This window comes from Acipenser ruthenus, chromosome 6 (genome assembly GCF_902713425.1).
Source record: "Acipenser ruthenus chromosome 6, fAciRut3.2 maternal haplotype, whole genome shotgun sequence".
Lineage (NCBI taxonomy): Eukaryota > Metazoa > Chordata > Actinopteri > Acipenseriformes > Acipenseridae > Acipenser > Acipenser ruthenus.
The window spans coordinates 81,767,211-81,790,468 of record NC_081194.1 but is presented as its reverse complement, the minus strand read 5'-3'; the positions used below and the strand labels follow the sequence as shown (position 1 = coordinate 81,790,468).

Genomic DNA, 23,258 nt, shown 5'->3' with positions numbered 1-23,258 from the left:
CTGTGTTGTGGGACGCGTTCTTGTTCTTGGTCGTTGAGCAGCTTTGTGTTGTGGGACGCGCTCTTGTTCTTGGTCGTTGAACAGCTTTGTGTTGTGGGACGCGCTCTTGTTCTTGGTCGTTGAACAGCTTTGTGTTTTGGGACGCGTTCTTGTTCTTGGTTGTTGAGCAGCTTTGTGTTTTGGGACGCGCTCTTGTTGGTTGTTGAGCAGCTTTGTGTTGTGGGATGCGCTCTTGTTCTTGGTCGTTGAGCAGCTTTGTGTTTTGGGACGCGTTCTTGTTCTTGGTTGTTGAGCAGCTTTGTGTTTTGGGACACGCTCTTGTTCTTGGTTGTTGAGCAGCTTTGTGTTGTGGGACGCGCTCTTGTTGGTTGTTGAGCAGCTTTGTGTTTTGGGACGCGCTCTTGTTGGTTGTTGAGCAGCTTTGTGTTGTGGGATGCGCTCTTGTTCTTGGTTGTTGAGCAGCTTTGTGTTTTGGGACGCGCTCTTGTTCTTGGTTGTTGAGCAGCTTTGTGTTTTGGGACGCGCTCTTGTTCTTGGTTGTTGAGCAGCTTTGTGTTGTGGGACGCGTTCTTGTTCTTGGTTGTTGAGCAGCTTTGTGTTTTGGGACGCGCTCTTGTTCTTGGTCGTTGAGCAGCTTTGTGTTTTGGGACGCGCTCTTGTTCTTGGTCGTTGAACAGCTTTGTGTTTTGGGACGCGCTCTTGTTCTTGGTCGTTGAGCAGCTTTGTGTTTTGGGACGCGCTCTTGTTCTTGGTCGTTGAGCAGCTTTCTGTTTTGGGACGCGCTCTTGTTCTTGGTTGTTGAGCAGCTTTGTGTTTTGGGACGCGCTCTTGTTGGTTGTTGAGCAGCTTTGTGTTTTGGGACACGTTCTTGTTCTTGGTTGTTGAGCAGCTCTGTGTTTTGGGACGCGCTCTTGTTCTTGGTCGTTGAACAGCTTTGTGTTTTGGGACGCGCTCTTGTTCTTGGTCGTTGAGCAGCTTTGTGTTTTGGGACGCGCTCTTGTTGGTTGTTGAGCAGCTTTGTGTTTTTGGACACGTTCTTGTTCTTGGTTGTTGAGCAGCTTTGTGTTTTGGGACACGCTCTTGTTCTTGGTCGTTGAGCAGCTTTGTGTTTTGGGACGCACTCTTGTTGGTTGTTGAGCAGCTTTGTGTTTTGGGACGCGCTCTTGTTCTTGGTTGTTGAGCAGCTTTGTGTTGTGGGACGCGTTCTTGTTCTTGGTTGTTGAGCAGCTTTGTGTTGTGGGACGCGTTCTTGTTCTTGGTTGTTGAGCAGCTTTGTGTTGTGGGACGCGTTCTTGTTCTTGGTTGGTGAGCAGCTTTGTGTTGTGGGACGCATTCTTGTTCTTGGTTGGTGAGTAGCTTTGTGTTTTGGGACGTGCTCTTGTTGGTTGTTGAGCAGCTTTGTGTTTTGGGACGCGCTCTTGTTGGTTGTTGAGCAGCTTTGTGTTTTGGGACACGTTCTTGTTCTTGGTTGTTGAGCAGCTTTGTGTTGTGGGACGCATTCTTGTTCTTGGTCGTTGAGCAGCTTTGTGTTTTGGGACACGTTCTTGTTCTTGGTTGTTGAGCAGCTTTGTGTTTTGGGACGCGCTCTTGTTGGTTGTTGAGCAGCTATGTGTTTTGGGACACGTTCTTGTTCTTGGTTGTTGAGCAGCTTTGTATTTTGGGACACGCTCTTTTTCTTGGTCGTTGAGCAGCTTTGTGTTTTGGGACGCACTCTTGTTGGTTGTTGAGCAGCTTTGTGTTTTGGGACGCGCTCTTGTTCTTGGTTGTTGAGCAGCTTTGTGTTGTGGGACGCGTTCTTGTTCTTGGTTGTTGAGCAGCTTTGTGTTGTGGGACGCGTTCTTGTTCTTGGTTGTTGAGCAGCTTTGTGTTGTGGGACGCGTTCTTGTTCTTGGTTGGTGAGCAGCTTTGTGTTGTGGGACGCATTCTTGTTCTTGGTTGGTGAGTAGCTTTGTGTTTTGGGACGTGCTCTTGTTCTTGGTTGTTGAGCAGCTTTGTGTTTTGGGACGCGCTCTTGTTGGTTGTTGAGCAGCTTTGTGTTGTGGGACGCGTTCTTGTTCTTGGTTGGTGAGCAGCTTTGTGTTGTGGGACGCGTTCTTGTTCTTGGTTGGTGAGTAGCTTTGTGTTTTGGGACGCGTTCTTGTTCTTGGTTGTTGAGCAGCTTTGTGTTTTGGGACGCGCTCTTGTTCTTGGTTGTTGAGCAGCTTTGTGTTTTGGGACGCGTTTTTGTTCTTGGTTGTTGAGCAGCTTTGTGTTGTGGGACGCGCTCTTGTTCTTGGTTGTTGAGCAGCTTTGTGTTTTGGGACGCACTCTTGTTCTTGGTCGTTGAGCAGCTTTGTGTTGTGGGATGCACTCTTGTTCTTGGTCGTTGAGCAGCTTTGTGTTTTGGGACACGCTCTTGTTCTTGGTTGTTGAGTAGCTTTGTGTTGTGGGACGCGCTCTTGTTCTTGGTTGTTGAGCAGCTTTGTGTTGTGGGACGCACTCTTGTTCTTGCTCATTGAGCAGCTTTGTGTTTTGAACTCGCTCTCTTTTCTCTTCACAGAGGCTCACGGCGAATACCGGTGGCAGACAGAGGAGTAGGCTGTCCATTATGGCACAGTACCCGTGCAGCGTGAGGAGCTGATTCACCATTCCTGGACGGGCTTTTGTCCCCAAACCAGAGGTAAGAAAGGGCTCTGAGAAAATATAGAGGAACTTGTCCAGCTGTTCATAGATAGTGGATGTACATCATGGTGATTTAGTTTTTGCCAATACTGAAAGCTCTAATATTTGTATTTACAGCCATGGTGGGGTGTCTAATTGCCACTGAGCACTCACTATTGTTAGAGAGTCTGCAAGGAGCAGAGAGACTGAGATGAATGATATAAACTGACAGCAAATACAGAAAGATGAGAACCAGCCCGAGCGTGCAAGCACATAAACACCAGAAAGAAAGATACATAATTATAAAGACAGACTAGGGATCTGTTGTTAAGCAGTCATTCTTGCAAAGAGCAAAGAAAACCTAGGATCGACATCTAGTGAATCTGAATTGAACCCTTTCAGTCCTGAATGTTTTTTGTTGTGCTGAAGAATAAACTCCTTTATTGAGTATACATGAAAACAGGACAAAATAAATGTATTACATATATTTATACAGTACCTCGGACTGAGACCTAAGAGTCCTGTGAGGTTCCAACGTGATTTCCGACGGCATATGTTAACATACAGCGCTAAGACAAGGTGGGACCCTGGGGTTCTGCCAGGACTGAAAGGGTTCAAAGTTAATCTCCAGATGCTTGTGTTGCGGTCGTTTGCCTCTGCTACCTGTTCAGCTTTCATCCTACTAACATTCCAATTGTGCCTTTCAAAATATAAAAATGGTTAATATACAATAAAAAAAAAATGTAAAAAATAAAGTCAAATGTAATGTATGTGGTAAATGACTCTTTATGTCCCTGTGATTAGCAAGCATTGTCCTTGGAGAAATCTGTCCCCTGATATTAGCTTCCTGTACAGGCGCGCAGGACCGTGGGCACTGCTGCCTCTGAAGAGGACTGACTTGTTGGTACATGATGTCACTGGCTAGCTTTTGATGAGTGAAACTGCAGACTTGTACAGCTGGGCTGCAGTGTTTGCCAATTCTGGGTATCTGATTTTTCTGGTGACCTCCACCCCCAACCAATGACGAATAGTCAGGTATCCCTCTGGAACAATTTAACATCTTGCAGACTTGTCACGTCTAATCAGCGTCGCAATGGCAGCCACATTTGTTGTCCATTAACATGTTTAAATGTAAAGTATGTTGCTGTTCACTTTGTAAAACCATGTGATCCATACCGTAAACATCCAAAATGCGGGCATTTAAGTTATTTTAGTTCATCCAATTGGACTTTCCAACAGGCATGGATTTATGATATGCTGGAGAGAAGATGATAAAATCTGTAGAGCTCTAGTTTTATAAACACTTTAACTTTTACTGATAAAGCTGAGATACAGAGCTGAGCACTTCAAATGAACCCCCTCCTCCCTTTGTGCTGCAGACCATCTGGTTCTGCTTATTATAAAAAAAGAAAGGAGTTTGAAAAACACATTTCAAAGCATTTATTTTTATTATATAACCACAACAGACCTGTACACACACAGCAGATGGGAGCGTTGAATGCTGTAACGTTAGCTATGAATACATTTTCTTGCCCGTCTGCAAGCAGCAGGATGGCTTGGTTATGCAGTTTGCCTTTGCTTTGCAGTACTGTATTCAATAAGCACCCAGTGTTCACACAGAGCTACATACAAGGCTTGTGTGCCATGTTAAACCACTGTAACTAGTATTAACTCATGAGCTACTGTGTACAAAGAATTCATTTAAAGAATATAAGGCTTTTTATTTTTAAATGACACATGGTTTGACAGTATACCAGGAGTAGTTTCCAGGTTTGTTTTATTTTATTGTTTAAATACAGATTTATGGTAGAGATGTGGTTTATGATATTGTAATGTTGTCAATGTGGTTGGAGGGTTATTAGTTTTGTCATTCTATTAATAATATATTAATAACTCTTTAAAGAATTCCACTCTCACTTATTTTAGGTTTGTTAACAACAGAGGCAAGAAAACATGCCAGTTTCCTGTTTAAAGTGTCTTGCAAGGACACCTTGTGCAGAGTAATTGTTTCCGCAGTGTTGATCATATAATGTGATGTGCTGAGACCGCTTCAAATTCCAGTTTTCTAAACTAACTGCTAGTTCATTTATCAATCAAGTGTGATAGATATTTCCACCCCAAATTCACTTATCGGTATGAATAATCATTTCTTTAGGAAGCTGAGGAAAAGCCTCTTTACTTTAAATGGAAAGTTACCAGAAGGTTTTGTTTCCATTTGGAGAATTTGGGTCAGATTTTATAAATGTTTATTAAATAATATAGTGCACATACACATTTAATTGTCAAATAAAAAAAAATGTGCTGGTTTCACAGACCTTAAAGTAGTCCAGGATTTGTGCTTATCAGGGTCTGTGGAAACAGCTGTGTGCATTTTTAACATATTGTCAGTTATTTAAAAAATGACTCCAGATGGCCTAAGTATAGCAAGATGAAAACACTTACAAAACAGCTCAATGTTAACAGCCACACATACCTGTACTAGTTTATCTGAATATCTTGATTTTTTAAATCGGCTTCAATGTCAATTTCTAATGGGATGCGCAGAAATATCTGAGCTGAAAAGACGTGCAAGTGTTTGTTTACTGTGACAGATTAACTCAGTACACAAGCAAAGGTCTCAGAGCCTCATTCATTCAAAGTGCATCACACATCTGTGGTAACATCAGCGATTTATCGTGACAGTAATCCCTTGCATAGTCATTGAATAGACAGCAAGAGGAGAATGTGGGTTAAACAGTGCGTGGAGCTGGGTTATTAGCATGTACCCAAAGGGAGCTGCAATATACTGTACTCTGCAACACCTTTTAAAACAGGATTGTTCCAAATGGTGCATCTTTAGGTTTTTTTTCATTTAGTGAAGTGTTTATATGGCACCCTAGGAGGAAAGTGAAAGGGTTTGTAAAACACCCTGAATTGAATTGCACACAGATAGGACTTGCTCACAGTCCTTTAACTTTAAGCAGCTCTTTAATTATGAGAGAACCTGCTCTTAATGTAGCCGGATGTTACCAGTGAGGTTTTCATGTTGTCAAACTGGCATGACCAAAGTTTTTTTTACATACTTGAATTATCTGTTATAAAACACATTCGTCAAGCACCTAGAAAGAATGCACAGAAAATACAAAGGAATACAGACACACGAGAGAACTTTGTGAATCCCAAAACAAAAAGGGCATTTATGATCGTTGCGATTGCGAAGTATAATGAACTTAAATTGGGTTTTCAAATGGATTGTCACACATATTAAAATGGCTATAAACAGATCTGTTACCTGCAATATTATTCCACAATATGATATATCATTTATAAAATGTGGTCTCCATCATCTGTTCAGCTTATGGGATTCAAATATATACATACTGATGCACAAAAGAAACTCAACACTCAGGTCTAATGGATTGAATCAAATATTTTAAACATAGATATCAAACAAAATCACAGAAAATGTGAACAAAAATACAGATCAAAGAATCATGATAAGTTTTCAGTATGAAACTGACGCACTGTCAAAATGAAAACATTACAAAGTTAGTGTCGGGTATGACCTCCCTGAGCATTAACACAATCCTGGGAGTGCTGACACATAGACCTGATCAGTCTCTGGATAGACTGCTGTGGGATGTTCCGCCACTCTTCCTGTGCAGCTGCAGCCAGCTGGCGAAGGTTGGCTGGTCTCAGTTGTCTCCGGTGGATGGCACTGGCGATTCCCACAGGTGTTCTATTGGACTCAGGTCAGAAAAGGCTGGCCACGGCAAGACCTTGACATTGTTTTCTTGGAGTCGTGCAATTGTAATCCTAGCACTGTGTGGTCTTGCATTGTCCTGCTGGAAAATCGACACTTCCGGATTGGCTTGCAGGAACTGAAAAACTGTTGTCTCAAGGACTTCGTCACTGTATCGCTGAGGTTGCCCTCAATCTGCACCAAAGACGTTCTTGTGTTAAAGGAGATTCCTCCCCACTAGTTGGCTTGAACAATGCAACAGTCAGCATAACACTCACCACGACAACTCCATTGTTTTCTGTCAGGTCTGTCAAGGGCAAAACAGCATTCATCGGTGAATAAAACACTCCACCACTCTCTATGCCACCACCTCAGGTGTTGTCTGGCCCACAGAAGACAGCGACTTCGTCTCTCAGCTGTCAACATGTTACCACTGAACAGCCCCCGAGCATACACATCATTTTCATGCAGACGGCGAGCTACAGTCATTCTGCTGATGTGCAGGTTATTTCTTCCTGGAATCTCTCGTGCTGTAGCCACAGCAGTCTGAAAATGATTACGCAGATGGATCAGCCAGATGTGACAGTCTTGGGCCGGTGTGGTGACCCTCTGCCTTCGAGGACGTGGCCTGTCCCTCACAGAGCTGGTTTCCTGATTTCTCTGGACTAGTCTGCTGATTGTCTCATAGACAGACCGTCTTCAATCATGCCGATAGCAACCAGGTGATCTTCATTACTCAAGCAGGGCACGGTCGTATCTTTCGCTGTTCTTGTATTAATTAAAATCAAGTCTTTTCGAATGGCTGTTTATACAGATTCAGTCATCAAGTCATTTTGGCAATTTTAACTCAACTCAAATACTAAACACTGAGCACCTGACTTGAGCTCAGTATTTTGTTATCCCAAGTAACAATACTACTCAAACAATCAACAAACCTATCTGCTTACTATTTAAAATGTAAATAACATTATGTATGTGCCCAAAAAGTTTATATAACCCAATGGAAATTTATAATTTCTCGAAAACAAATAATTATAGGAAAAATCTTTTGTAGCAATTTTTGCTTTTGTGGATGAGGGGAAAAAAAAGTTACAAGAAATAGATGTCTACAAATTATTTATTTCAGCAATTTTTTTGCAAAACTCCAAAAATGCTAATTCAAAAGTATTCATACCCTTTGATTCTATGATAGTCTTTTCTACAAGGTGGTAGAAATTTCAATATGATAATGCAGAACCTAATTCTAGAAAAGTAGAAAATGCTGGATTGTAGGTGAACATTCTTAGAGAGTATGAAAGGGTTAGGCATAGGATGATTGCTGTCATTACCAATAAGTCAATATGGGGAAAAAGTAAAGGCTATCTATCTAACACCTTAGGCAGAAAATTATTTATTGTCATAAAGCTGGAGAAGGATACAAGAAGATTTCCAAGCATTTGACTATCCCAATTTCAACTATTGTTTCTATTATCAAGAAGTACAAGACTCATGGTACTGTCACAACGCTCCCTCGGTCTGGAAGAAAGGTTCTTTCACCAAGAACAAGTAGAAGAATTGTGAGGAAGGTTAATATCAACACGAGATTGACTGGCAAAGATATTCAAAGTGAATTGGCTGGAAGTGGGACTGGGGTTTCCATTTCAACCATAGGCAGAGTATTGCATGGTGAAGGTCTCAATGGTCGCAGGCCAAGAAAAAAGCCACTCTTAGGAAAATATCACAAGGACAATCGCTTAAAGTTTGCAAAATGGCATTTGAATGATGGATATGAGTTCTGGTCAAAGGTTTTGTGGAGTGATGAAGCAAAAATCAAGCTATTTGGTCATGCTGATAGTCGTTACGTTTGGAGAAAGTCTGGTGAGACGTACAAAAGAAAAGAACACCATACCTACTGTCAAGCATGGAGGTGGTAATATCCTTCTATAGGGCTGTTTTTCCTCTAATGGCACAGGAAATTTAGTTCCAGTACATGGTAAAATGGATTCCATAGCATACCAAAAGATATTGGCCAATCATCTGAAAGTCTCCTCTACAAAACTTGATTTAAAGTGTACCTGGACGTGGGGGGCTCCCGAGTGGTGCATCCGGTAAAGGCGCTCCGTGTGCAGTGCAGGATGCGCCCTGTAACCTGGACGTCGCCGGTTCGAGTCCAGGCTATTCCACTGCCGACCGTGGACGGGAGCTCCCAGGGGGCAGCGCACAATTGGACGTTTCAACACGACAACGATTCAAAGCACGCATCAAAATCTACTTCAGAATGGTTAAAGAATAAAATTAAGGTTCTGGAATGGTCTAGTCAAAGTCCCGATCTAAATGTGATTGAGAATCTTTGGTATGGCAAAATATATCTATTTTGAAGGCTGTGCACAAGATAAGTCCTCTGAATTTGAATGAACTGGAACATGTTTGCGTTGAAGAATGGTCAAAAATCACTAAAGAATCATGCCAAAAGCTCATTGACAAATATCCTAATCATTTAAAAGAGGTTATTATTGCTAAAGGTGCCTCAACTAGCTATTAATTTAATATTCCTCGTCAGGTTATGAATACTTGAATTAGCATTTTTGGAGTTTTGCAAAAAATCTGCTGAAATAAATAATTGTAGACATCTATTTCTTGTAACTTTTTTCCCTCATCCACAAAAGCAAAACTTTTGCTATAAAAGATTTTTCCTAAAATTCTTTGTTTTCAAGAAATTTCTAGAAATGATAAATTTCCATTGGTGTATGTAAACTTTTGACTGCAACTGTATATTATATGCATGCAGTAAGTATACACACAATGTGTAGCAAAAGTCACAGGTCAACTGGCTAAGCCTTTTTTGTATAAAGTGTCCAGTAACCTTTGCTTCACCCTGTATATATTTTAACAATTACAAATTGTATAAATCAGGTTAAAATCCATGCATTGCCCTGGCATACATATATATCCAAAAGGTAATTTAAATATATATTTGTTTGTTTGTTTTTTACGGTGAGTGAATGCAGATTGTTTGTTTTTCTTTTGTTTTCCAGCGGCAGCCTGATGCTTGCAGAACATGCCATTTTAATTGATTATTGTTTTTAAGGCTGGGCTTAAGTCACGGTGGTCATGGGTGTTACGGATTCTGAGATGTTTGTTGGTGTCCGTGATTTTAGTAGAGAACATTTAACTTTACCAACACTACTTGAAATTCCACCTTAACTAATGATGTTGAACTCCCTGGTTTGTGTTAATGATGTTGAACTCCCTGGGTTGTGTTGATGATGTTGAACTCGCTGGGTTGTGTTAATGATGTTGAACTCGCTGGATGTGTTAATGATGTTGAACTCCCTGGGTTGTGTTAATGATGTTGAACTCGTTGGGTTGTGTTAATGATGTTGAACTCGCTGGGTTGTGTTAATGATGTTGAACTTGCTGGGTTGTGTTAATGATGTTGAACTCGCTGGATGTGTTAATGATGTTGAACTCGCTGGGTTGTGTTAATGATGTTGAACTCGCTGGGTTGTGTTAATGATGTTGAACTCGTTGGGTTGTGTTAATGATGCTGAACTCGTTGGGTTGTGTTAATGATGTTGAACTCCCTGGGTTGTGTTAATGATGTTGAACTCCCTGGGTTGTGTTAATGATGTTGAACTCGCTGGATGTGTTAATGATGCTGAACTCGCTGGGTTGTGTTAATGATGCTGAACTCGCTGGGTTGTGTTAATGATGTTGAACTCGCTGGGTTGTGTTAATGATGTTGAACTCGTTGGGTTGTGTTAATGATGCTGAACTCGCTGGGTTGTGTTAATGATGTTGAACTCCCTGGGTTGTGTTAATGATGTTGAACTCCCTGGGTTGTGTTAATGATGTTGAACTCGCTGGATGTGTTAATGATGCTGAACTCGTTGGGTTGTGTTAATGATGCTGAACTCGCTGGGTTGTGTTAATGATGCTGAACTCGCTGGGTTGTGTTAATGATGTTGAACTCGCTGGGTTGTGTTAATGATGTTGAACTTGCTGGTTTGTGTTAATGATGCTGAACTCGCTGGTTTGTGTTAATGATGCTGAACTCGCTGGGTTGTGTTGATGATGTTGAACTCGCTGGATGTGTTAATGATGTTGAACTTGCTGGGTTGTGTTAATGATGTTGAACTCGCTGGATGTGTTAATGATGTTGAACTCGTTGGGTTGTGTTAATGATGTTGAACTCGCTGGGTTGTGTTAATGATGTTGAACTTGCTGGATGTGTTAATGATGTTGAACTCCCTGGGTTGTGTTAATGATGTTGAACTCCCTGGGTTGTGTTAATGATGTTGAACTTGCTGGTTTGTGTTAATGATGCTGAACTCGCTGGTTTGTGTTAATGATGCTGAACTCGCTGGGTTGTGTTGATGATGTTGAACTCGCTGGATGTGTTAATGATGTTGAACTTGCTGGGTTGTGTTAATGATGTTGAACTCGCTGGATGTGTTAATGATGTTGAATTCGTTGGGTTGTGTTAATGATGTTGAACTCGCTGGGTTGTGTTAATGATGTTGAACTTGCTGGATGTGTTAATGATGTTGAACTCCCTGGGTTGTGTTAATGATGTTGAACTCCCTGGGTTGTGTTAATGATGTTGAAGTTGCTGGATGTGTTAATGATGTTGAACTCGCTGGGTTGTGTTAATGATGTTGAACTCGCTGGGTTGTGTTAATGATGTTGAACTTGCTGGGTTGTGTTAATGATGTTGAACTCCCTGGGTTGTGTTAATGATGTTGAACTCCCTGGGTTGTGTTAATGATGTTGAAGTTGCTGGATGTGTTAATGATGTTGAACTCGCTGGGTTGTGTTAATGATGTTGAACTCCCTGGGTTGTGTTAATGATGTTGAACTCGCTGGGTTGTGTTAATGATGTTGAACTTGCTGGGTTGTGTTAATGATGTTGAACTTGCTGGGTTGTGTTAATGATGTTGAACTCGCTGGGTTGTGTTAATGATGTTGAACTCGCTGGTTGTGTTAATGATGTTGAACTCCCTGGGTTGTGTTAATGATGTTGAACTCCCTGGGTTGTGTTAATGATGTTGAAGTTGCTGGATGTGTTAATGATGTTGAACTCGCTGGGTTGTGTTAATGATGTTGAACTCCCTGGGTTGTGTTAATGATGTTGAACTCCCTGGGTTGTGTTAATGATGTTGAAGTTGCTGGTTGTGTTAATGATGTTGAACTCGCTGGATGTGTTAATGATGTTGAACTCCCTGGGTTGTGTTAATGATGTTGAACTCGCTGGGTTGTGTTGATGATGTTGAACTCGCTGGATGTGTTAATGATGTTGAACTCGTTGGGTTGTGTTAATGATGCTGAACTCCCTGGGTTGTGTTAATGATGTTGAACTCGCTGGGTTATGTTAATGATGTTGAACTCGCTGGGTTGTGTTAATGATGTTGAACTCGCTGGGTTGTGTTAATGATGTTGAACTCGCTGGATGTGTTAATGATGTTGAACTCCCTGGTTTGTGTTAATGATGTTGAAGTTGCTGGATGTGTTAATGATGTTGAACTCGCTGGGTTGTGTTAATGATGTTGAACTCGCTGGATGTGTTAATGATGTTGAACTCCCTGGGTTGTGTTGATGATGTTGAACTCGCTGGATGTGTTAATGATGTTGAACTCGCTGGATGTGTTAATGATGTTGAACTCACTGGGTTGTGTTAATGATGCTGAACTCGCTGGATGTGTTAATGATGTTGAACTCCCTGGTTTGTGTTAATGATGTTGAAGTTGCTGGATGTGTTAATGATGTTGAACTCGCTGGATGTGTTAATGATGTTGAACTCGCTGGGTTGTGTTAATGATGTTGAAGTTGCTGGGTTGTGTTAATGATGTTGAACTCGCTGGGTTGTGTTAATGATGTTGAACTCGTTGGGTTGTGTTAATGATGTTGAACTCACTGGGTTGTGTTAATGATGTTGAACTCGCTGGATGTGTTAATGATGTTGAACTCGTTGGGTTGTGTTAATGATGCTGAACTCGCTGGGTTGTGTTAATGATGCTGAACTCGCTGGGTTGTGTTAATGATGTTGAACTCGCTGGGTTGTGTTAATGATGTTGAACTCGCTGGATGTGTTAATGATGTTGAACTTGCTGGGTTGTGTTAATGATGTTGAAGTTGCTGGGTTGTGTTCATGATGTTGAACTCGTTGGGTTGTGTTAATGATGCTGAACTCGCTGGGTTGTGTTAATGATGTTGAAGTTGCTGGGTTGTGTTAATGATGTTGAACTCCCTGGGTTGTGTTAATGATGCTGAACTCGCTGGGTTGTGTTAATGATGTTGAACCCGCTGGATGTGTTAATGATGTTGAACTCGTTGGGTTGTGTTAATGATGCTGAACTCGCTGGGTTGTGTTAATGATGTTGAACTTGCTGGGTTGTGTTAATGATGTTGAACTCGCTGGATGTGTTAATGATGTTGAATTCGTTGGGTTGTGTTAATGATGCTGAACTCGCTCATTTGCCTTACTATGCAATGTAGCCATTCACACTTTAACTCAATTGACAGCAAATGTAAGCATAGGTTACGGTACACTTAACTCACACTCTTAAAAATAGAAAATTGTGCCATTTTTTGTCATTAAGCTTTAATAGGTAATTAAGAAAAATAAAGTGAGGAAAATACAGAAATTTTGAATTTATTTATGAAATATAGATCTATAGAGTCTAGGCAGTCTATATTATTGCATATTACCTTTCAGTTCCGACGGTGAACGTCGAATGTAGCAGCCACTAGAGGCAGCTAGAGGGTGCAAAACAAACTGTTGAAATAATAGTAACAGAGTTATTTTAATAGTGACAGTTCGTTTTATGGGTTAGTGTGGCAATGTGCCCCGCCCCTGTGTGCATGTGTGTGTTATATGTTGTATGTTGCGTGTGTAAATGTTGGTGTATAGTCATTGGTACACGGGATATAAACGGGTCTGTGTTTCACGTGTATTTAAAAATGTAGATTTGTATTTAGGCACGAGGATGGCACATCACTTCACGTGCATTTAAAGTATGTAATATGTGAGCACGGGGTTGCACGTAATTCATTCACATGCTGGGATTTAAGTGAATAATTAATTAGTAATTGAATCCCAGCACAACAGTATATATAGATGCACGTTTTACTCACTCGGGGTTGGGTGTTCGAGAGTGGAGAACGGGTGAGAGAAGGAGAAATAAAAGTTAAAGTTTAAATATCAACTGCTATTACGTGCTGGTAGGACCAGCACGATACTTGTTTATTTAAAACTCACCGTGTCTGTTTGTGTGTCTGTCCGTGCACTGTCTGTTTACCGTATAGTCCGTTTTGTTTGTCTCTTTATTTTGGCGTGAAGTGCTGTGTCCTGTTTTTGTGTTCTGTTTAAACCTTTTACTTTGTTAATAAACGCTGAGTGCTACCATTTGCATAGGATTGGTGTCTTTTGTCGCGCGGCAGCTAGGGAACTGACCTATAAGGAATCTCTTCCCTTGCATGCTTTTCTTCAGTAAACAAAGGCGAAAAAAAAGATCATTCTTGCAGCATCAAAATACCCGGAGCTGTACAATAAAGGACACAAAAATTATAAAGACACAGCAGTGAGGGAGAACATCTGGCAGTCCATTTCCAGGGAACTGGATATAGCTGGTGTGTATGATTCGTTTACCTTTACTGAAATAAGTATTCTGAAAAGCTATTTGAATTCTACATTTTTATTGGCTGTTTAACAGGACTATCATACCTGTGATTTTTTTCCAGCTGATGATACAATCAGAGGAGAGTCGCCGATCACATCACGCGCGCCTGTCGCCACTGCTGTGAAAGGTAGTGTCGCAGCGAAACCATTATCATCGCGTCCAGTGTGTGGAGACCTTCAGGTGTAAGTCGCATATGACGTGGCGTGGACACATAAATGGTGGTGTTGCTATTTGTAAATGAGGTAAGGTGAATGAAGGAGTAACATGGTGTTTATTTCAATTAGTTCTGTTGAAGTGTTCCTTTTTTTCTTTATATTAATATAATAAAGGTCAAGGGTGAGAAATGTGGTTGAATTTTGTGTTTTTGAGTGTGTGAGTTACATGTACCGTACCTGAAACATACATGCAGTGCAACTCTACGGCCTGATTTTGTCAACCTGCACCTGCGATTTTCAATTCCTGTCTGGTCTTTGGCCCAAATCAAGTAAAGTATCTCAGCTTAGCTGTAAAAGAAGTGTTTGAAGCCATTCCACTGTTTGGAGACAACTGTGTAGCACAGCGTCAATACCATGCGTACGATGAAATTGTCAGTGAAATGAAATGTGACAGCGTTTACCAGTTCTGGAAGAACATGGAAATGAGATTCCCAACTCCTGCTGTCATTGCTGTCAGGTGCTTGACAGTGCCAGTAAATAGTGTTGATGCAGAAAGATCATTTTCTGCATACAAATGTACTTCCGATGAGCGGCGCTCCATAAACGTATCAGAATAATATGTAAACAAACAAACAAAAATAACTGCAAACTGTACCACAGCAGAAGCAACACATGAACTTCAAACATTGTAAAACCTGTAGAAAATCCACCAAATGTAAAACTAATATTTTTGTTTATAATTGTATACATTTTATAATAAATAAATACATATTTAGATTCATTTTTCTTATATTCCTACTTGTAATGACAGACTTATGAAATTATGTAGGTATATTGTATTTAAAAAAAAAACAAAACAAGAAAACAAACAAAAGAAACCTAGTTGAATTTTCATCCCCGTGACTTGACACACCATTTCCCCCTTACTCTGTGATTTCGAATCGTGACTTCACCGGGGTTTTCAGTACAAGTTTCCGTGACAAAATCCCAACCTTAATTATTATATCATCTTAAAGGTTTTGAACGGTTACTATCCATAAAAGTAAAACATTTATTATTGAATAAAGAAAGACAACTGAGCAGAGACCAGTATTATCAGAAGGTTTAAGCATTAAGAAAAACATTGACTTTGTCCACATGCCTGCAATGGTCTTGATTTAAAAGGGCTTGACAGAACAGGAGGCCCAGGTGTAGCATGTGCTCTTTGTCAAAGGGTTTGCATTCAGATGTTGATTTCTTCAGACATTTCTGTAAAAGTGGCAGATGTTGTCTATTAATGGGAGCAGTGGAGAGGCTGACAGCAGTCCTCCGACAGCGATACAGGGGTCAGCGGTCCTGAAGAGTCCTGTAACCATGGCAGTGAAAAGCACAGGCGGCTGTGTGTCGAATACATGAGCAGTGCACAGCGTCAGGGGGGGCTTGTTTGCGTTTGGAGTAATGATAAGAAACAGGATTACACATCCTATTGTGCTGTTTGGTTTTTCGGTGGGATGCTTTCAATTTCAAGGCTGTGAGAAGCCAGATGAGGTCCTTGTTTCACAAACTGCATCAGAATTTTGAAATTTGTTTGACACAAGGAGTTCAGAGTTTTATATAATCAGGGTTGATGGAATAATAAACAGCAGTTGCAGTGCCATAAAAATACAGCGTTCATTTGTGGTAAAGCACTTGCCAGTTACTAAAAGAATAGAGTCTCTTCTGATTTTTTACAATCCGTTGCTTTTAGAATACCTAAAATGCGTGTGAATTCAACATTGAGAAGTGCAAGTGACTGCCTCCCTCCCACATCTTTTTCTTTCTTTTAACGCAGAGCAAGCAGCGTTTGTTATACCAGCTGTCTGTTGCCTGGAATTACACATAGTCCTGCAGGCTGTATTCTGCCTTATTGTCTGTAGGCTGTGAGGCTGAACAGCACTGCTGCTTGTTGTTAGGAGGACAGTTCTGTGGTCCCCGCTGCTTCCCAGTACAAGACGTGCAGAAGATGGCCCCCCCAACAAACAGGAATCCTGCTGACACAAACGCGACATACACGGCTCCCCCCGGCTCGTACTTGTTACTCTCCGGCACGGATGAGTCCAAAAAGCTGGCGATGACCTCGTTGGTGAACCAAGAGGCTGGGACGAGGCAAAGGAATCCGGCCACGATAAGAAAGACCCCCCCGGCAATGGCTGAGTGTCTTTTGGCCTGCACCCCTCCCCCCCAGCGCGTGCATTTTAACCCCAGGGACGCGAGGCAAAGCCCCAGGGCAGCCAGCACGCAGGACAGCACCATGCTGGTACGGGCAGTCTGCAGGTAGGCAGGCAGGGAGAGCACTGAGTATTTGAGTGTGCAGCTGAACATCCCCGTGCTGTACCAGGTGCAGTCCATCCACAGCCCCTGCATCTGGGAGATGGCAGTGATGATGTTCGAGCCCAGGTCAGCACTCACCTTCCAGTTGGGAAGCAGGGTGGAGACCATGGCTCCGAAGAGGCCAAGCAGCGCCAGGATGAAAGCAAAGATCTGCATCCCGGCTGAGGCCATGTTTGTATCCTCTCACCTTCACTCTCCCCACTCTTCTCCCTCTGATCAGCTTACAGCAGATGGATAGCTCCTCGGCTGAGGCTCCAGTGGACTGTGTTGATACGAGAGTTGTGCAAATAGAAAGTCCTGCGTTTAAAACAAGGTGAATGTGAATTAAATATGCTGCAGTCTCCTTGCTATTGCTTTTAAAACAGTATATAACAATATGTGTGTATGTATATATGTGTGTGTGTGTGTATATAATATAAATGTCTGCTTGCCAATGTTTTGATAAAATCATGCCTCTTGAAAATAATATATTGAGGTAATAATCCGTTCTTGGCATGCTTTTGTTACCCTCAGTCTATTTGATCAGAGGTCAGTTATAAACTTTATTTTGAGACTTTCGACAGAGCTATAGCTGTTTTCATTTTTTACAATTAAAAATCAAATAACCACAGATCTGGAACTGAAATAAATTATCAAAACACTTTCTTTGAAATATCCAAAAGCTCAAAACAGTATGCTTTTAGTAATTTGTTAAAAATCATATCATTAAAAATAAAACACTTACCTCTGTACTTGTGCAGAATGATTGCTTTAATGTACCAAGTCATCTGCTGTGATTTTTAAAGTATAAAAATGAAAGAGTAGCTCTCTAAACCCATTTGTGTCTTCATTTTCCTTAGCAACAGTACAGCAAGAATAGAACACGGTTACGGCCCATTGTTTTTTTTTAAAGGGGTTTTTCAGAACTATAGAATAGTGCCTCTACTTCAGCATAGCCTTCAGGCTGACACAAAAGCTGCAGCTCAATGATTTGATGATGCATTCAAAAAATAAAATAATAATAAATGGGCATTTGAGAAAATGTTGCAGATTATTTTGCGAGCACATTATTGGTTTATTGCTAACTTTCTATTACTGTTCTAATTTCTGATTTTAAAATAAAAAAACTACAGCCAACTAATGTTTAAAACTTTCTCACTTTAAATGTGTATGTTGTAAAAATTGAATCAAGTCAAAACATACATTTCTCTTAGTAAGCTTCTGTTAGCAGTATGTTTTGTTATTAAAGTTACAATCATATCTGTTTATTTTAAAGTACACAATATTGATAATTACCCAGGCAGGCCCTTTCGTGCTCCCCAGGAAGTTACAGGAAATGAAAATATATCCCATGTGTTAAGCCAGCACATGCTGCTCTCCCATGATGAGCAACACTAGCAAGTGCCCCAGTCTCCCTGTTAGGCTCCCTGTTAGGCTGTAGTGGAGTATCTGGCAGGTACTGAAGTTGGGAAGGGGATGAACAGGGTAAACTGGACAGAAGTACTAAATAGTGACACCTGCTGGGAGTTACAGGAAATGCCATTGCAAGATCATGCCTACCTCTGTCTGCCACTGACCCTTGTGGGATACTGAGTTAGCCACAGTTACCAGTTAGGGTTTGAACCCGAAAGCCAGTGGACTAATCAGTTGAAGACTAACATGTCCCGAGCCAGCCACACAGGGACTTCACTGGGTATTTATCCAGTTACTACAGTAGTCAGACAAAAACACCCAAAGTGTTGTGTAATGGCAGTCTGACTCCTGTGGTGAGAAATTATTAATTACACATTTATTACCGGTACTGCATGCTACCACTAATGGCTGGCATGGCACATTGCAGTGTCAGATATAGATGATTAATTACTAGTGGTGCAATCGGCACCCTAATTTCTTATTTGATTATCGTATAGGGATGCATTGACGTTTTTGGTTTTCAAAATAAAAAAACAATGTTTTTTTAAAGACGATCCAATAACTACAAACACAGTTGTGCATAATAGTTAAACAAAAAGGCACGACTTGTATTCAAATGAGAACACTTCCGATTATAAAAAAAGAAATACAAAGGACTTGAGTTTAACAACTGAAAAGAATATGCGTGCGTCCGCATCAGATGTTCCTTTAACTCTGTAATAATAATAAAGTAATTTCTATCTGAACTATGGTCGTTCATTACTGTTAACATTTTATGTCCAAAGCAAAGCAAAACATTTGAATTAATCTCACAAATCCTGACTAATTTAACTGTCATACTAAATTCAGGTTCTTATATAATATTGCCATATAATCTAAACACAAAAGGCTTTGAAACAAAAGAAGGTAAATCGGTAGATTTAATATAAAACAAAAACGTATTCCCTTAATTTTTAAATTAAGAAAACTTGAATACAATAGGCCAACTTCTGATTCGGCTTGTCCAACGCGAATGTAGAGGCCTAAAGTGCGTATCCTAGCAACGCGCTAATCTACTGTACTAGCACTAAAATAAACGCATTCTCACACACTCAAGGTTTTAATGCAAACTGGCAACAGGAGACTTCAAACTGGGTTCTAATTTGATGCATCGATTCACCAGTATGTAATCGAAGCTTGGGAAATTTAAGGACAGATGATCAATAAATCAATGCAGCGGTTAATTGTTGTACCCCTATTAACTACATATTTATCACCGGTATTGCATGCTACCACTGATGGCTGGCATGGCACACTGCAGTGCCCCTGGGTTTCCATCTCTATTCAGTATTCAGTAAAATGCGCCTGTAACTGGACCTACCAAACAAACCACTGTCACCGCTCACACCCAGCCTTCTGTTTGTAGTTTATTATTGATCCCACTGTCACCCAGCCTTCTGTTTGTAGTTTATTATTGATCCCATTGTCAGTGTTGTGCACAAAACCTGCTGTGTTACCTATAAACCCTGCATGCTTCACGTGTTGGTGACAATGACACTGATCACTGACCTAACACGGCTGCTACATTGAAGTCATGTGACCTTTGAATGTTACAGTACCTCTGCAGAGATGCAATGCACTCTGAGCTGTCGTTTGGTTCACAGCTGTATTCTATTCTATGTCTTCTATTCTATTCAGACCAAGTGCTTTGACAGGGATCCTTGTAGTTGGCACACAGCTGTAGTCTATGATTCTCTTAATAAAGTTCCATTGCAAGTGGTGTCCAGACATGTACCTTTTTTACTGTCACGTTCTTTGAACCTCTCGACATATCGTCGCTACAGATCTTTCTCACATTTCCATCGAACACGTTTCCAAGCTGTTCGATCTGATCTGATTATACCCCCTTTAGATTAGGCAACCACTGGTGATGCACTGTGCAGCAGCATTGCAGGTTTGTTCATGTTTTCCCAGGCAAGTTTTAAACCTCTCAAAATACCCCTTAGGAAAATGTAAGCGACCCATTAACCACAAACATGTTACTGTTCCTCCCAAAGGGGATAGATGTAGTGCTGTGGGATAAGACTGCTGTAACTGATGCATATAGCCTCGGGCAGCTTTGAGAGCGTGGGAAGAGAGAGAGAGAGAGAGAGAGAGAGAGAAAGAGAGAGCGAGAGCGAGAGCGCTATAGTCCCTGCAGCAAGAGTTTAATTTCCTCATTGTTAGCAGCAGCCTACACTTTGGAAGAATATCAGTTGGAATCCAGCTTCATTTCTTCATTTATTATGTATAACTTTTTTTAAATTCCGTAGCAATGTCTACAATATTGTTAGATTTTGGTAGGAAGACTAGTTTCTCATTGTCGAAATGTGTTTAAATGGCTCATTTTAAATTAACATCACAGAACACATGTTTTATTACTTTTCAATAAAATAGTTATATAACAGGAACACCATATTAGCTGCCAGAATTCTTCGTAAGGAATTAATTAAGGTGGTTGTTGATGCATGATTTTCCATTTTAATAAAAAGGTTTATGCAAATTATGCACATCAAATGGTCTGTTTTTTCCACACGTTGCATTTGATCTACAAACCTAAGTTGTAAATGGGGGGGGGCGAGGTTTAGAAGCCATATTAGTAGATATTGAAGTCATCAGATTTTTATATTGTATTGTGAAAATAAAAGCACCCACTATTTTTTTGTTTAGGATATGGTCCTTTTAAAATGTTACCGTATTATAAACTTTCTCTCAGACCATCATGCAGTAAGAAAAGAAGAAAGATGGTTTAGATTGCAGTGAAGGATCTGAATACTTGTGTCAAACTGCAGTATGTGACAGGAATGGCAATATAGCTTTGAAAAGATAAGTGGGGATTACATTATTACAATTTACAATAAGCTACTGTGGTGGCCTGTATCTCCCCCCACTGATATTGGCTTGTTTTTCCACAAATTAAACACAAGGAAAAGTTGATCATCAAATTATTCTTTCACTTCTATTACAAAGTTTAGTTAAATGATAATAATAATAGCGTACCTGTGAGATCTTTAGTTCACCTTTCTCTCTCAGTCTGCTGCCGGCTCTTTCTGCTTGCCTTGTGTTTTCATAACCTGTGAATGTTGGCTGGGGTGAGGTGCATGCGCTTCTTGTTATGTGTCTCCAGACAGCCTTGCACACTTTTCCTTCCAGGAGTGGGAGCTGATTTTAAGTAGGCAGTAAAGTAGAAATGAGGTGAATGCAGGTTGTTCTGCACATTTCATTGGTAATCCTTTGTTTCACCACAAGCTTTGTCTCGGCCTGCCAGTTACATACTCCTGTAGTCTGCTAGGACTCTCTTATTGAAACCTGTGCAGTGCTAGTATTGTTGGATACACGGGTTGTGCTTTTGCAGATTTAAACAGAAAAATCATTCTCTCTTCCCACGTGCGTAAACAGTAAAACAAGCATGTGGTGGGTGGGGACTGTCAGCAAGCAGTGGAGTATGAAGAATGACAAACATGAAGCAGACTGGGCTGCAGTTATTCCAGCAGCGTGTCTGGTCAGCTGAGCGAGGTCACAGCATTGTGACTTTTCCCTGAAATGGAAGTAAAGCATGGACCCCAAACTCTCGGGGGGGGGGGGGGGGGGGCAGTGTAAAAAAGAGATTCTGAAGCTGTTTTGTGAATTTCCTCAAGAGGTGCATTCACTGTGCTTTTGAGAGAGAATGCATTAGCTGTATCTGTAAAATGTTTCTTTAAACAATGTTAGCAGAAGAGGCTCTGACAAGAGGGAATGGCTCATTACATATCCCCTTTTCAAGAGGTTGTTTCTTTAGGTTTTGTTTGGTCCTTCACACAGGTGTTACTGTGGCAAGAGAGACCAAAGTCATGTCATGCTGCATAATTTAGAAAAATGATTGTGATTTTTCTGTCTAATTTCATGGGGCCCTTTTTACTTCACTATGCAGGTGGGTGTCGGGGTTGTGCACTTCACCCCACTTCTACAGCCGCAGATCAACCAGCCATTTAAGATGGTGGAAAAAGTCGTCAGAAATGTCTTCCAGTTTAGAAAAAAATACTGTCGGAGAGGGATTGAGTAAACAATTTCTACAGCAGGTAATATCTGTCCAGTGTGTAGAGATGTGTGCTCGCTTAAATAAAACTATGCTTTTGTTCATTTATGCCAAAATATCATTGTTTCTATGCAGTCACAATCTCCCACCTGCATAAAAAACAAAGGGGGAAGAGAGAAGAGAGAACAGTATGAATTATGTTAGTTTAAACAAACCAAGAAAAAGCTTTGTTGCTACTGCATTAACAGTGAATCAGTTTTTAGCAATGCAGTATTAGGAGCAAAAATAATGTATAGCTATGGCCAAAAGTTTTGCATCACTCTAAAGAATTAACTCACTTTGCTTCATAAAGTCGAATGAAACCTGCTGAATAATGTTACATTAACATATTGAATTATGTACTGCTTACAAGTCTTCCATATACTTAACGAAAAACTGAAAACAATTGAAAAATGGGACATTTCAGAATCTAACATGAAATACTGTACTACTATTATAGCTTCCAGTGGATTTAAACGATGTTAAATAAAATATCTAAATTATGTTCTTGTATTTTTTAAAACATTTTTATTATTGTCTCAATCTTAATTGTAGGTGATGCAAAACTTTTGGTCATAGCTGTATGTGTACAGAAATAAACACATACAATATGTAGCTTTGCAAAACGTTTCAAGTGCTATCAAGGATTTTTGCCATTCATAAGAAGTGTCTGTAATTAGATTTCTTTTTTCAGAATGTTATTTCCAGAAGCCCGGCGCTCGCAGCTTGCAGAACAGATGATACTCACAGCCGACGTGGATCCAACCCTCCGTCCGACGGAACTGTCCATTTCCCATTTCAGAAACCTTGCTGAGGCTTACAGCAGACTGTGTGAGTAAGACGCAGGTCTCTTCAGCTATGAGTTCAGAGATGAGCTGAGGCAGAAGAAACAGAGACGCCCCGGCTGCACGATAGAAGAGGAAGCAGAAAGATACAGGCATTAAAACAGGAAGATAATGGGTTCTGTAAAACATGGGCCACTTATTAGCTTTGACATTTCACTATAATGGCACATAAATATTTCAAAAATAAAGATTATTTTTATAAAGAAGTAACATGTCTTGGTAAAAAAAATGAAATGATCTTTTTAACTGTGGATGGTGATTGCACACTATCTGTAGGATAGAGTATAGCACAAACTGATTTTAAAACTGACATTTGAATGTGTTCTGCGTATGATTCGTTTTCTTTATAAAAAATGTTGATGTGCTGAGGGTCAGATATTCTTATACAGAACCTTCAGCGCATGAAAAGTGGACAATTGATCAGCC

General features: G+C 40.6%; 1 protein-coding gene and 1 long non-coding RNA gene across 2 annotated transcripts; one reads left to right on the top strand and one right to left on the bottom strand.

Annotated features, from left to right (window-relative positions):
* The first annotated feature begins 2,544 nt into the window (after positions 1–2,544).
* Positions 2,545–23,258, top strand: LOC117410862 (uncharacterized). Its single transcript, XR_009328976.1, has 3 exons — positions 2,545–2,659; positions 21,844–21,991; positions 22,682–23,258. It is a non-coding gene; the product is annotated as an uncharacterized LOC117410862 (long non-coding RNA).
* On the bottom strand, positions 15,016–21,487 carry LOC117410860 (claudin-20-like). The gene is made up of 2 exons (XM_034017765.3): positions 20,934–21,487; positions 15,016–16,820 (listed from the first exon to the last, which is right to left on the bottom strand). Exon 2 carries the CDS (start codon positions 16,692–16,694, stop codon positions 16,026–16,028), a length of 669 nt encoding a protein of 222 aa, XP_033873656.3. The 5' UTR covers positions 16,695–16,820; positions 20,934–21,487; the 3' UTR covers positions 15,016–16,025.